At 39.8% G+C, this 16,148-nt stretch overlaps 1 protein-coding gene across 1 annotated transcript in view; it reads left to right on the top strand.

The window, feature by feature from the left end:
* The first annotated feature begins 1,003 nt into the window (after positions 1-1,003).
* LOC137278342 (uncharacterized) overlaps positions 1,004-16,148 on the top strand; it is a 33,390-nt gene continuing 18,245 nt past the window's right edge. Inside the window, exons 1-12 of the mRNA XM_067810624.1 lie at positions 1,004-1,122; positions 2,434-2,768; positions 5,967-6,330; positions 6,695-6,897; positions 7,026-7,253; positions 7,401-8,033; positions 8,398-8,535; positions 8,932-9,172; positions 13,726-13,978; positions 14,623-14,748; positions 14,900-14,946; positions 15,268-15,948. Coding sequence (XP_067666725.1) covers positions 1,029-1,122; positions 2,434-2,768; positions 5,967-6,330; positions 6,695-6,897; positions 7,026-7,253; positions 7,401-8,033; positions 8,398-8,535; positions 8,932-9,172; positions 13,726-13,978; positions 14,623-14,748; positions 14,900-14,946; positions 15,268-15,948 — 3,343 coding nt within the window. The 5' untranslated portion in view covers positions 1,004-1,028. The remainder of the gene's footprint in view (positions 1,123-2,433; positions 2,769-5,966; positions 6,331-6,694; positions 6,898-7,025; positions 7,254-7,400; positions 8,034-8,397; positions 8,536-8,931; positions 9,173-13,725; positions 13,979-14,622; positions 14,749-14,899; positions 14,947-15,267; positions 15,949-16,148) is intronic.

The raw sequence follows: 16,148 nt of genomic DNA, 5'->3' as shown, positions 1-16,148 counted from the left end.
TGTGTCAACAGATTCTCTGTGTGACAACCTAGGTCTCTGGACGATGGTTGGATACATTGATAAGTGTAGATTGTTATTCCTAGGAAGATTATGTAACAAAGCTTGTCATACATTAACGAAAACGCTGTTCTGTGAATTCTTTTCACTCACTGTTCACTTGGATAGTAGCTCACGCAGTATTTGCAACACTTTGTTATGTACTGTACGGAAGTATAATCTACTGATATATGTAGTAACTTATGTGGAAACTGGTATTTTTCCGTCAAAGACAGCTTGGAGAAGAATAGTTGTAAGTTTTATCTTCTCTTATGAAGAAGCTCAATGGAAATTGAGACTCTCCATAAGAGAAGATATGTCCAGATATGCTGTAATACACCAAACACTTGTGTAAACAGTGCCTTTAAACAGTATGGGGTATTTTGCAAAATCTAGTTTAGAACAGTTGATTGAAGTAAGTGGTTACAATTAAACTATTGAGGCTAAACCTTTGATGGGTAGTATACATACGCCCGTCCGTGAACACCTGACATTTCTCTGGTGATACTGTCAAGGTTTCTAGGAACGAAAACAAAAGATTCCTCGCGATACAGGTTAGCCAAACTTTATGACAATAGCTGATTAGAAATATTTAAAGTTTTATTCTTTGTCTTGGAGTTTAACTACATTTGACACCAAAACTTGCAACTTTTAGATGCCGTGCCTTAGTTTGACGTCGTGCTGTATGTCTCCATATGTTTTTATTTTGACAGTGTGAACAGTTGACTTCTTGTGGACAGATCATGGCCACCAGTTATAATACATGCTCGTATTATATTCGGAATTGTACGAAATGTCTTACATTTCAGGATCTCTTGGAACGGACATGGAACATCCTTGACAAAACACAAATCATATATTAACAGATACCGTATTTGTGAAAATCCTGATGTGAAGATCATTTTGAGAAACCAGATGTTATGTACAATTATTTTTAAAAAAAATAACCTACATGTAGCTATCATGTACAATCAACGTGACTGTCCAATCAAATGGAGAGAAATTATCACTCTTCCGTGTTAGGTTGTCCTTTCGGCATAGCGCACTGCCGTAGAGTGACTATGTGGATTCTCGGGGCATGTCTGTGTGAGTATTTCTTTCGCTACACTGATGCTATACTAAGTTACTGATCAGATCCCAAATGTTTAATTCAAAGTGGGGAGGGTATCAGAAAACCTTCCTATAACTTTACCGATCACTGATCCGATCTGCACTTGACTTGCTTTAAACTTCTTAATTCTTTCCACTCCGATCTTTTAGAACTTCTCCAATTGCCAGTATTTACGTTGAAGCAGGTGAGTCTTCTTGATACCACCCCATTTAACTCTCTTAGCAATATATTTCAAACGTATATTGGAACAAATCCCATCCAGCACACAACTGTGTGTTTAATCCCCTTTCTGGGGCTCTATACAAAAAATGCTCTTATTCCACATGTTGGAATACTAATTAAATCTTTTATTTCTGCCGCGTTTTGATTTTTGTCTCGTCCGGGTTGAGACCACGTGGATTCTACATTGATAAAATATTTAAAATCTGCTACATTGATGAAAGATTTAAAATCTGCTACACTGATAAAAGATTTAAAATCTGCAACTAATCAACAAGACTACAATCAGTTAAGACAAGTATAGAAAAGTTAGAAACGGATTGGGGATTGGGGATTCTAATTCCGAATCTGAATATTTTTTTCGGATTCAGGATTCGAATCCCGAATTTGAATATTTTTTCAGATTCGGGATTCAAATCCGGAATCTGAATTTGTTGTTCACATTCGGGATTCAAATCCTGAATATGAATTATTCCTCACATTCCGGATTTTTCCCCCCTAGATTCATCATTGTATTGCAACTGTGTATGTATGTGTGCGTGCATGCGTCCGTACATACATACATACATACATACATACATACATACATACATACATACATACATACATACATACATACATACATACATACATACAGATGCAATACAATGCTGAATCTAGGAAAGAAGAATCCGGAATGTGAGGAGAAAATCATATTTAGGATTTGAATCCCAAATGGGAAGAAAAAATTCAGATTTGGGATTCGAATCCCGATTGCGGTAAGAGTTCTGAAACACTCGCGCAGCTTGGTGTCTGTATTACCACAACTGACAGGCCACACATTGCTTCGTAAGTCGGTTAGTTCGTTAGAGTCAGTATATCTAACCAGCCAATTGACTATCCCGCAGCTGTGCACTGTTTACATGAAATGTTCCTGCTATTCGCTGTTCGAACTGCTGCAACCAAACATGTGATTGCGTCGGGTTCAATGTCTCCCATCGTTGGTAACATACAGAGATCCTGACCATTCGAAACAGACGTTAATCACGATCTTGTCTTGCCACATGAAGTATATCTTTCCTTTTCAGGTGTGGTCTCCTGTTTGGCTCTCAACCAGGAAGGCCTCAATGACTTGGGTAAAAATCTTCAGATTCAATGGCTAGTCAAGGACAACACTCAGATAGAAACAAGATCATTTGTCGAAATAACTCTTTCCAACAATGGCAATACAACCCTCACTAAAGACGGTGACTGGCGGATTCATCTCGACAGCTTCTACATGTTAGAACCTGACTATCTGCCCAGGCCTGAGGGGTATGAACTTCCAGGCCAAGGAATCAGGGTCCGTCATCTTGTAGGGACACAATTCACCATCGCAGCGACGGACAGTTTCTTTGATTTGCATCCTGGCACAAGCAGGAAGGTAATTGATTCATAGTTTTCATATTTCGCGAAAGTCTTTCAGTACGCTACAGACCATGAATTCTGAGAGTGAATAAAGGAAATATGATTAAACATGGCACGAGTCGTAATGTGGTCTTGTTTTATACTGATGAGTTTTCATATGTACCTTGCTGGCGGATAAGGTACACATTTCATGTACCCTACCCTGTTGCAACCGGTGCCTTATCTCTGAAACAGATTACAACTGATTTCGTCATACCGTCGCACTGACTTGTTTGTCCAGAACTGGAGGTGTTGTCTCTGAGTGTAACTGAATCTTTCAGTTAGGGTTGGCAATAACACCGTTTATCCAGTATATTGCAATTAGAACTTCACAATACGATGCATTGCGATGAACTATTCACGAACCAGTTCACCTATAAGTTAGGTAATTTTCTACAAACTATTTATAACATTTATAATCACTTTATATAGTATACATTGATACTACTAATAACATTTATAATCACTTTATATATTACTGCTAGACACATATTAGATGATCCTTCGCACTAAACGCATTTGAGACAAGAGAGGCGTTACAACGGATTGGGCGAGTACACTTGGCTGCTACATGTAGCTTGACGATTATGCACGTGCAATACATGCTAACCGTGACATGAAATCAACACCGCTACTGATTAACACCTGTCTCGCTACTGTGTAACACCCGTCTCGCTACTGTTTTACACCTGTCTCAATACTGTTAAACAGATTTCAGTTGTAGTAAAAAATGTCCAAGTTAGGAAAACATGGGCAAACAGTTCATTCTCAGGCAAGGGAGATAGTATACAATGTTATCATGTGTATGGACAAAAATTGTGCAACCAAAGCAGATTCTCTTTTACAAAGTAGCCTTGCTACTGGACTCTCAAAGGCAAGTTTAAAGCGGATTAAGGCAGAAGGTGGTAGGAGTGCAAGTGGACCTACATTTATCAGTCCCACCAAGTTGCGCAAACCCAAAACTTGCAGTTACAAACTTGATGATTTCGACCGGTGTGCAGTCGGTCAATTTGTACAAAGTTTTTATGGCGTAAAAAACAACTACCGACTCTGGATAGGATGTATGATATGACAAAGTGCCAGTTGAACTACAAGGTTTCTAAGGAAAGTTTTCGAAAAAATCTCAAAGACATGGGGTTTAGGTGGCGAAAAACGCAGTCAAACCGTAAACATTTTTATGGAACGTAAAGACATTGTTTCCAAGCGTTTGCAATACTTGCGTGTAATAAAGAAATACAGAGAAGAAAATCGAACACTCATCTTTATCGATGAAACATGGTTGCATGTACACCACATTGTCCCAAAGTGTTGGCAACTTCAGGGTGAAGTCGTAATAAATGGGGTGAAAACGGTTTTGTTCCAAATGCTTTGCTTGTTTTTGATTCCAAACTCAAATCAGCAGACTGTCATGACAAGAAGAACTTTGATAATTTTTCCAAGTGGCTCCAGGAAAAGTTGATCCCAAACCTTCCACTGCACTCTGTCATCGTTATGGATAATGCACCATATCATAGCAAGCAAGTGGACAAATGTCCGACAACCGCCAATAGAAAAGATGCCATAAAAGTGTGGCTACAAAGGCACAATATCTCATTTGATGAGAAAATGCTTAAAGCCGAACTATGTTTCTTGCAAAATCCAACAAATCGGGCCCTGTCTTCAGAGTAGACACGATGTTGAAGCAACATGGTCATGATGTACTACGTCTCCCTCCATACCACGCAGAACTAAACCCGATCGAGTTAATTCGGGCAATGTGAAAAATTATGTCGCTTCACAAAACGTGCAGTTCACAAAAAGTTCCTAGTTCCTTAAGAGTTGCCATAAATGAAAGGATGTCTGCAATCGGTGCAAAAGAATGGTCGGAATGTTGTAAACATGTTAAAACAATTGAAGATGGCTACTGGCAACGCGAAATCGCAGTAGAAAGAGAAAATGACAGACTAGTGATTGACTTAGGACTTGCAAGTGATTCAGACACCGCGACTGATTCAGAGAGTGATAATTAAAGCATAAATCAGTAAGTCCGCCTAATGTTCCAGCATTGTTGTGTCTTGTATAATTGACACATACTATATCAGGTTTTTACTGTTCCCATACTTTGTCATAAAAAGAGTAATCTTTGGTGCGTTGTGTGTATTTTATATTTTTTTAGTCACTGACAAATCTACTGAGTCTGGTACTGAGTAATCCCCAAACCGACAAATTTGTGTACAAAGATATTTCTCGCTGACTTATCAATGTCAAATGGTATTTTCAGTTTTCTGTACACAACTTTGGTGACCATAATAAAAATATGACAGAAATTTGGAAATATTGTTTGAATACAAACCATTTCTCTGGAACCGGTTATATAAATTTCCAAGACATGTATTCCCGGTCGATCACCAGGACGAAAATGAGCCCGTACACAGAAATAGGAACAAAATTATGGGATAAAAATATTTCCCCCTTGCTACTCTAATTTAGCCACCACCATTCAGTCACAGATAACTTTTAACATATTAAAAAGTTAAATGAAACACAAATAACTATATGTAGTTATTATCTATTTAATATTTAGCAGACGAAAAGTCAACTTTACCCATTAAAACTACACCGTATATTCCTCCGAATGATAATACGGCAATTTCAGGCATAAGAACCTGATATTCCACGCTAACCTTTCGTTAAGACGAAGACAAAGAGATATTGGGGCATTGAGAAGCATTTTAGATACTCAACAATTTTGTTTAAAAAACCCCAGGAAAATGTCATTTGCTTCGTGAAATGGATCGGTGGTCCTAAACATATTTGCTCAGTATATTGTGTTGATTCAATTCGTTGGGATTGTGGCTGTTCCCAAATCGAGTGTGCTATAACAATTCATGTGTGAAACGCACGGGAGAAAATGAACTTCTCGATATTTATCAGACAACCTGTCTCCCTATTGTTTCAAGTGGATCGTTCTGTGGGACGTTTCCAAGTATGCAAATTTGGAAATTTGGGTCATTTGTCAGGTCGTGGATCATCTTATATGTGTTTACCAATATACATTGATAGTTTTGAGAATGTGTACTGTTCACACTGTACTTGCGGGACGAATAGAACTATAGAAAAGTATATATCCGACGATGAACACATTCCGTAATGCAAATAGTTTAACTGATGTATATTCTGTTTTATCTTTCCATAGATAAAGCTTCAAATTATCTACTGGATGACAGCTAAGACTGACGCAATGCCCAACTGGTTCATCGTTGCTCCTGGACTTGTTCCTCAAGTTCTGGCGAGCACTGTTGCGGAGTCCCTTGACTTTGTTCAGCCAATCACGCGGCCACAGCAGGTTAAGAGATACAACTATGATCGCTTTGCACCATTTTCTCTGGAGGAAAGGTTCAACCGGTTTGCGGTGGATGATGCATCCGACAGTGGAGAGATCCGCATCATCCCCAAACCGATGGAGATGACATTGGACAAGCGCTACAGCTTCCAGATTGATGTGTCTCGTGTTACTGTTGATGCACAAACTAAATTAGGAACAGAGGAACATATCTTGGGTATGAATGTATTTACTGCAGTCAATCACTTGTGCTGTGTTTATGTAGAGGGTTGAAGGTCACCGGATATGCTGGATCTTCGGAAAATAATGTCTTTTTGAAAAACGGTTTTAGCTCACCACCTGAACGGACAATATTTTGTGCCTCGAAGAAGTGGCCGATTTTTTTTCTGCGTTACTGCATTAATTTTCTGATTTCAATTAGTAATTTATATTTGTTGATCTTTGAGATCTGGTATCTGAGACACGGGAAAATACCATGTCTTGCTACTAGACGTGTGTCCTTATGTGCTAAAATGTCAAAATGAACTTGTGTATACAATTCTGTAATCATCCCTTCATAAAAACTAAATTCGTATTTGCAGAGCAAGCTTTAACATCTATTCGTCTCACACCTGGTACAGCAGCCATGATTAAATTACGGATAGGAAGCGTAAACTTAACACATCCAAGCCCCTACCACGTGGACGACGCTTACAGCGTAGACGTCAACCCAACAACGTCCACCGTAACTATCATCGGATCTCAACCGTCCGGTGTGCTGTATGGAATTCAAACATTATTACAGGTACGCAATATGTATGACTTGGTAGAGTCTACTGTGTAACAAGTAAATGTCTACGCCAGAAAACTTATTCCATTGGGTGCAAAAGGCAGAATTTAATGATAATCGCAGATCACAAAATATGTTTTCAGTTGATACGTGAGGCGAACGGCAAGCTCTTCAAGACGCATGTCATTGATGCTCCTCGATATGGATATCGTGGTATTCTCCTGGATGCAGGACGAAATTTCTACCCGAAGGATGACGTCATTAGTCTGATTGACAAAATGGCGTCCTACAAGTTGAACAAGCTTCACTTCCATCTGACGGATGACGAGGGATGGCGACTAGAGATACCAGGACTTGAGGAGTTGACAGAGGTGATTTTAATCTTTCTCACCACACCTTCATCCATCGTCCCCAAAATACTAACAGTTCATTTTAAATGCCATCATCTCTGCTGACATGTCGGTTTGATAGAATTCTACTCGACAAGATTTTTATGACAATTGGTTTTTTATTTCAAGTTTGGCTCTCAACGATGTTTCGACCCAAGCAGTACAAAATGCCTACCGCCCCAACTGGGTTCAGGTCCAACAAACCAAACCTCGGGATCTGGGTTTTACTCTGTGTCAGATTATCGGGAAATCCTACGCTATGCCACAGAAAGACATATTGAGATAATCCCAGAAATTGACCTCCCTGGACATGCGCGCGCGGCCGTTCAGTCGATGGAACTGAGGTATGAGCGCCTGAAGATATTAGGCAATGAAACTGAGGCATTAAAGTATCGACTGGTTGAAGATGGAGTTAAAGATTGGTCCAAGTACCTGTCCATTCAGATGTTTACTGATGATGCAGTGAATCCCTGCATTGATTCCACCTACAGCTTTATCAATCACTTGATGGAAGAATTAGCCAAAATACATCAGGATATTCAGCCTTTAGAGATTTTCCATTTTGGAGGTGACGAAGTGGCGGAAGGCGCTTGGGACAATTCCACCGCCTGCAGACAGGTATCCAACTCCTCTGTTGTCAGTGTACCCAAAGTCAAGGAGTATATGTTCAGAAAGGTGGTGGGACTCGGGGCAAGACAAAAGCTGGACATTGCAGCCTGGGAAGATGGTCTGCTGCAAGAAGGGAGCGGTTTTGTAATGACAGTAAGTGTTTCTTAGTTGCTTCAATAACACAGTTTTGTCTGGCGTCAAACGCCTTTATGCAGAGTTAGAAGATTTAGCTATCGCGTTCATATCCCAGACATATTATGCATGTGGGTGTCAACTTTGAACTTTACTGGCGCTTGAAATTGATGCATTGAGATATCAATGTAATACAAAACTCTGAAAAAAACTGTAGAATGCTTTGCTTCGTATTTTACATCAGTTTAATGGGCATATTTATGCTTTTGTTGTGTTACTATTCATTTATGATTTTTGTGTCTGTTTTTGTGTGTGCATGATTGGTTATATTTTGGTGGGAACAGACCGGCTTTTCATGTAGAATGTTTTTTCTCTCTCCTGTTAGAACACCCCTGACCAGTCGGCTGGCTATAAAGTGTTCAGCTTAAACGGAAGTCGAGATGTGTACGCCTATGTCTACCAGAATGTATGGGAATGGGGAAATGCTGGCCGTGCCTATAATCTGGCTAACTATGGTTATAAAGTAGGTAAACTCGATGGGTATAAAATACGACATTGAAGAATATTGTCTTAAATATTTCATAACTATTTGACTGTCTTACACTAAACAATTCATAGTCCGGAGTGACAGCAAATATTCCTCCACTCAGCATATTGCTCAGTTGTAAACTTTTCCGGTTTCTCCTGTATCACATTTATTTGTCCGTTGGCAGTTTGAAAACTTTAGAAAACATCACAAAACTTCAAAATCAAATGTGTAGGTAATTTACACATGAATTATTGAAAAACTGTGAACGGGTAAAAGGGATGGTATTTTTACCCGAGGGAAAATGTCTCTTCGTTTTCATTTCTTACGGTACTTCCTTAGAAAGTTTGCATATGTTCAGGGTGTGTCACTTGCAGCTTGCCATCTGTTCAGGTGGTGATGTGTCCAGCAACTCTCGTCAACTTTGACTTCCCTTCTGAACCTGATCCTAACGAACGCGGGTATTACTGGGCGGCAAGGTATATCGATGCCAGGAAAACCTTCAGCTTCATGCCAGAAAACTTGTATGGAAACATAGACATGCAACGTTCTGGAGAACCCATAAGTCATGAACAGGCCTGTGGAAGCAACAATGAGAAGTGTCCTGCTTTGCTTAAATCAGGCAATGTTGCTGGTAAGACGAATTTGTTCTTTTCTTACATACGAAAATGAAATGAGTCAAGTATGAATACTTACGGAGATTGTTTACGTGATTTCTTAGAACAATAATTTGGTTCAAAGCAATGTTTTAAAGCTCCTTTACCTGCATCAGTTTCATTTCTAATTAAGTTCAAAACCTCTGAAGTAACAGAGACACATGACACCCAGCTACACATTCCAGTTACTTACGCAACTTTTATTTTCTAAGTCAAGTGTCAGATTTTAGTAGGAACTGGTAGTCAACAATTGTTGCTACCCAAAGATGGCAGATTTATTTCAAGAACCGTTCCTAGAAAGTAAGCTGTGCCTAATGCTGCTTATATAGGCGTAAGCAGAAGACGATTCAAGGAATTACTTTTTAATACTTACGAATAGCGTACGGGATACATATTTGACAACGTGCCTGCATGCTTCTGTCTCTATTTTGCGATTCTCAAAGTGAAAGGGTGCTGACAATTTGACCCTTCATATTCCGTTTCTTTTTTCAAAACTAAAACTATGTATTTGAATATTAAGTATTGACTTCATATTAATTTTGTGCGGTAATTACGATTTTACAGCATGTTTTTCTAGACACAGGTTTTTTCAATTCAGAAATTACCTTGCAACAATAAAGTCTCAGTAGTGGAGTTGCTTGGTGAAATTTATGGTCACTTCTGACAGGAAAGCTAAAATTTGGCACAGACATAGCCTAATAGCCCCAAATCATAAAAACAAGCAGGAGGCAACAGTTTTGGAAAGTGCATCCTACTTTTGGGGACAAAAAGTGCGAAAATGTGTGTTTTGCATACTTCTATTTTTTACAAAGGCATTAAAGTCCTTAGGTGTTAAATTCAGAATGATCATGTGAGTTAAAAGGAAAATCCTAATTTTAAGATCATAAATTAGCATAATTAGGCTGTACTGCAAGGATTTTACCCACAACAACTGCTTAATTTACTGTACACATTGTCCAGAACAGGGACACAAGTGTGTGCACTAAAGTCCCGCTTTGCTACATTTACACCCCCAACTGCAGTAGGCCTTACGTCCACATTTGATCAGTTCTCTGCATACTTTTGCTGCTTCAGGCAATGTAGTCCATTTTGGAACCCACGATGTCTCTTCCCGAGTCCATCCCCATTCAGAAGGGCACGGAATGACTGGTAGTTTATCAAGAGTTTGTCCCCATATATGTCCACTTTGACAGGCTACTCTTTTGGCATGCTGGGTTAGTGCGTCCTGAGTTGTTGGATATTTTCAATATTCCCATAACTTTGGGTGACCAGACTCATGCGTGCCTCATTCACACTGAGTAAGGGCAAAGTACGTTTGTACATGGCCACAATAAATCGTTCCAGTTGAGACAATTCTGCGTCACCAATCTGTGCTGTGTCATTGACAGATGACTACAATCTAGAGTGATGACATCTTTCAGTGACGTCCAGACATTCCATGCTGTAGTCTTCCCAATCCCACAGAAGCTAGAGACTGTGTCACAGCCTATAAAGGCATGGAAGAAGTCCCCTGGATATACTGAGCCCACGTTTTTTTAGCAATCTGATGAGAAGGAATGTATCTTTTATGGGCACCATGACCAAAGTTCATCCACAGCTGACAGTCAAGACAAGAGGCCATGGCAATGCTGAGGAGAACAACATCTGTATCTTTTGCAACCACCAGAATTTTCTTGTAGCCCTGAGTTGCCGTGTGTTTATTGTGCAGAAGCATTCTTGTATCTGCCTCTTCATGATTACATGGCTGGAGACCAGACACATCAGTCTGCCTGCTGAGTGCAGCGTCTTCAAGAGTAATGCAGAGGACTTTGTCACCTGGAACATCAGCATTTGATACACTCTTAGCCAAAAAATGAAACAGACCTGTCATGTTGGAGTTTACCCTGATGAATGATTTCCTTAGTGTCATGCCTTCCCCACGAATTAGTCTGGTGTGTGATTTCAAACTGTCTTGAGGATAACGATCCCATACAATGTCCAATCTTTCAACAGTACTCAGCTGATACAGAACATATGGAATGAAGACCTTCTTGGAGAGATCATACAATGTTTGAAGTACAATGTTCCTTTCTGATTATCACGTGATCCAGAGTTTGAACTATAGCAGCACCATCAAGTAAGAGTTGTGGCTAAAGGCTCAAAGATTTGAAAATGTCTGCTCTACTTTGAGTTAGTCTCATTTCATTGTTTTTTGCAAGTGAAGGTGGCCAGGCATGATTCTCATGCTGAAAGAAGGTTTCCATATCACCATCCCTGTTCTGACAAGAAGCGTACAGTCTGGAGAAGAGCTGTACATCTTTCCTCATGTTTGACACTTTTGTTCTGTTTTTCTTAGAAGCAGACTTCCTACTGCCACTGCCAAGTGAGGTGAATTGCTCTTAGAGATGTTGTCATAAAACTTTGAGGAAGGATCTGTCAGGCGTTGATCTACAAATTCTTGATATTGCTTCCTTCCAGCTGCTTCTGCTTACATTGTCAGCAACATCCTCACTCATGATCACCCTTGTATCTAGTGTCAGAATTTCATTTGTGTCATCTGGGAATGGGTTGCCTTGATCTGAAATGACTGTAACAACACCTTTTATACATTCCTTGCAAATTGTCTCTGGATGCTAGTGTTTGCTCACGATGGCACTCTGTACTTGGCTTCTGTGCTCTGCAGTTGACCTCATACTCCTTTAACAAGTGTGTGATGTTTGGACCGTTTACCATCCACCTTGTCAATGCTGATTCGTTTTCTGTGATTCCAATCACATCGCCATCTCCTTTCAACACAGCATTAAGTTGTTCATGAATCTGATCATCAGGAAGCATACTGAACTTGCATTGAGTTTTCTGGGTTACCAAATGTCTCAAACTCCCTGTGAATGGAAGGCGCAGTGCATTCGAGTTGAGAAGATCACAAGGATGTACTGTATAATGGACATGGTCAAGAGCAAACATCCATGGAATGATATCTGATAGGGATTCGAGGTACGTCTTGTAATTTCCCTCACGGTGTGAGTGCAAGAATTTGAGGAAGAGAATTTCAAGCTTTATAGCAGTGTCCCAGAAGCAAAACTGTGGAGATGTTCTTACGTTCCTTATACCAATCATCAAATGAGAGAGTGTCTTCAGTTTCAGCAGGGAAGTCAGAGAAGACTCTCTGTTGCAAATGCCACAGGGCAGCTACTGTAACTTGATGAGTCCACTGACATCTGGATACATGTGACAAACAACTCCTTGCTGCTCACATCCTGCAATCATCTGGTTGGCAAGGTTCGTTGACACTTGTAGAACTCTGTCATAGGACACAGACAGTCCTCTTTTAAAGAGAATATCCACCAAGTTTCGTTTCCGACTTGTAGTGTGAATGTCTGTGTGTGTTTTAGTGTTTTAGTATAATAGCAGTACAGTTCCTTTGTCTGAATTATGACGACGTGTGAAATGAAATATCGTCTCCTTACTCTCTCTTCGTAGGCAGTTGAATATCAGTAGTTGGGAAATGGAAGATGCTGCTTCAGAGATACCTTTGGTATAATCCTTTTCACTTGTGAAGCTAGTACCACCAAGTATCATTGGTATGAGAGTCAGTAGTGTCAATGGTTCCTGGTGAGACTGATTTGATTTCAATAGGTTTTCTGATATATTTGACTCTGATTCCATTAAGAAAATGTCTCTTCTAATAATTTTAGCTGCCCGCATAATAGTTACAGCATCGTTGCCTTAACTTTCATCTGATAACAAGGTATCACCAATGTTAAATGATAAGAGTATACCCATTTTTGATGTGAGTGCTTCCAAACCAGGTATTTCAGCAAGCAAAGCTTCTTTCAGTCTGGAGATGTAAACAATTCTGTTGTCACCAAGTTGCTGAAGTCTACTTGTAAACAATTTTCTTTTGCTCTCAGGGATGATCTGCATTTTGTATACAAATCTGTTTAGCAATGTTTGTGATACACAACGTCAAGTGCAATTACATCACCTTCAGATAATCTACCAATCAGCTTTCTGTCTTGAAGTTCATGGGCCATCAAACGAATGTTAGAATCAGATTTCATGGTTTGAGCCACAGGGTCAGTACTATCTGTTGGTAGGTCACAAAAGAAACACACAGATTTTTCAGAACTGTGAATTGTCTCAGTGGATAGTTCATTTTCTTTTTTCAGAATTACTTAGACATATTCTCAGTTTCTTTTTCACAGGTGTTGTTGGTAGATGTTCATTTGCATCTAATTTATGTGCCCTTTTCATATCGCTTTCAACTGCTCTATCCCCACACTTGTCAAAACAGTGCTCTTGCAATTTAGCTTGATTTTCTTCCAAAGTATTCTGGATTCCATCCTCATCATCTAACCTTGACAGTTCAATATTCAGTGGTAATAAAGGCAGCTCATGATACAGTATGTGATGACTCACTCAAATAAATATGGCCTGCCTCCTGATCATTTATGTTTAGAATAATATAGGCCACCTGTGTGCAAAATATAAGCCTTCCTGTCACCAAGTATCAATTTGGATAGAAATTTGTTACCAAGCCGCTCCACTACAGGAATCCAAGGGCAACTATGGTCTGACACCATGCGGAACACAGTAGATATGCACATGAGGGCATTTCCGCGGATGTTGTCGTTGGCTGAGAGGGCGTGGCACAAAGCTGACTGGGAATCCATGGACAACTCTACTACACGTGATCAAATCCTATATAGAGACTGGTCAAGTTTTGTGAAAGCTGTTGGGTTGCGAGAACTTCCTTGGTTGGAGTCAGAGGGTATCGGCTATCGAGTTGCGCCACCTGGTGCAAGGTATGCTAACACTGAATTGAAATACTTAGGAAATACTGTGAATGTGTGTTATGACAATGTTTAGTAAGTCATTGTAATTTACTTCCTTACAAATCATGGTGAGAGGATCTGAAGGTGTTCCGCAAAATCCAATTATCTTCAAACGTGTTCGGACCTTTGGAAGGAGATGGCCATATAAGATATCAGCATATCTTAAATGGTCATTCCTGAATGAATGTTCTTCAAAGTGCCTTATCCTGTGGGCTGCGCAATGCAGCTGTCGGCTTTTAGAAATGCCTTTGTAGTCGTCACATCCCTGTCAAAACCCTGTTTTCTCTTCTGCTGGAATCCGTTTGCTACACCAGGGGAGATAACTCTTAATGTAATAACGTTCATGCTTAGGCCTGCAGGAGTTGACTTCTGTATTGAGTACTTCACTACATAATGTAACATCTATTTTAAAATCACATTATCAGTATCATAAAACACCGATTTTTACAATAACTTCTGGGAAAACTGTATCAAAACAGGGCCATGCGTATATAAATGCTCTACTGGGTATCAAACACTGACAAAGTCATTCTCTCCTCATCTTGAACATTTCATGTCTATCTGTACATTAATGATACATGAAGCGAGAAATTGTTGTTGTTTCAAATATGCAGAGTCGTTGATGGAGTACTGGTACCTATTACCGAGTTTCCAGGACTACAAGTACAGTATCTGGACATGCATGGTAACTGGATTGATGTCATCACGAACTCAAGCATTGATCGGCCTATACGAACAAGGTGAGTCACTGAACTATTCCTTCTACATTATTTTCTATTTGTATTCTATAACAGTTCCTTTGTGTGTTTCCTGAAAAGGTCCGTAATTTGCATCTTCGCGGCTTTAAGTGATGTCTGCATTCGTAGACTTATGTATTTTTCAATATTTCAGAACAGCTAATGGAAAGCGATATAGTCGAGCTGTCACATACGATGCGTGTAAGTTTGTGGAATAGTAACTGGACATGTTATGGCATGTGTTTATTATCGAGGCATTCTTGTGGCAGTTGTAATGGTTCTGACATAACCTTGTCATTGTCATAATGGTTCCGGCTGGTTTTAGTCAGGTGTATTTATAATCACTCATGTAAAAGTATATGAGTAACATGTAAAGTGACCTTAGTAGGATAATACTGGTGTTATAAAATTAAAATAGGGTACTGTCAAATCAGACTCAAGAGCAACATCAGCTCTTAATACATAAGATAAGGTATTTAACAAGCATTTGGTTTTCATAATTTTCTTCACCTGATCTCGCAGCTCCCTCCTACATAGCCCAGCCAAGCCTTGACAGAATTGCCAGTAGTCTGGTTGTAAACTTTACTGTTGTGGACAATCTCAACAATGGATGTACGTACTACAAAGCACAAATAACCCTCACCAACAATGGAACAGTTCCTATAGAAGCTGGGAACTGGGGAATCTACTTCAGCAGTGAGACTGCCATACGAAACATAGACTCTGGTATGATTGCTGAACAGTTGAACGAATGGTTCTTTGCTATCAAACCCCAGAAAGAATTTAAACCCCTGAAACCAAACGAAAAACGAGTTCTGAATTGTGAATTTGAACAATCGTCCGTCTCAAAGTACGACCAGATGCCTAACTGGTTTGTTGCAGCAGAAGGTATGGAGCCTAGGATATTACCAAATACTGTTGGTGAAAAACTTGAGTTTGTGAGTACTTTTGATACTCCGAACAAATGGAAACGATGTTACTTACTTAAAAATGGTTTGATTGAAGTATATAAACCATTTTCGCCTGAGGAGAGATTTGACCGCAATCCTACCAGTGGAGCCGACGCCCAAAAGATCCTGATCCCAACACCATCCTCCTTCACAAATGTAAAGGAGGATGATATGGCTACTGTTTACCTCGACAAATGCTGTTGGATCATTACAACCGACGGTTTATTTACCAGAGAAGCTTCCTTCTTACAAGGTATGCATAAGGTATTGTCTGATGTATGTTCAAGGAAAGGTGTCATTATTGCTTATATTGTATGTGTGCATCCTATCGCGTTTCTGTGCAGGGGCCTAATTGTTCAATGATCTGCTTGTCAAACTGAAAACCTGGGTTCGATTCTCCACATGGGTACAGTGTGTGAAGTTTATTTCAGGTGCCCCCCGCAGTGATACTGC

Source organism: Haliotis asinina, chromosome 3, assembly GCF_037392515.1.
Source record: "Haliotis asinina isolate JCU_RB_2024 chromosome 3, JCU_Hal_asi_v2, whole genome shotgun sequence".
Taxonomy (NCBI): domain Eukaryota; kingdom Metazoa; phylum Mollusca; class Gastropoda; order Lepetellida; family Haliotidae; genus Haliotis; species Haliotis asinina.
The sequence above is the reverse complement of the archived record's forward strand: the minus strand, read 5'-3'. Positions and strand labels throughout refer to the sequence as shown.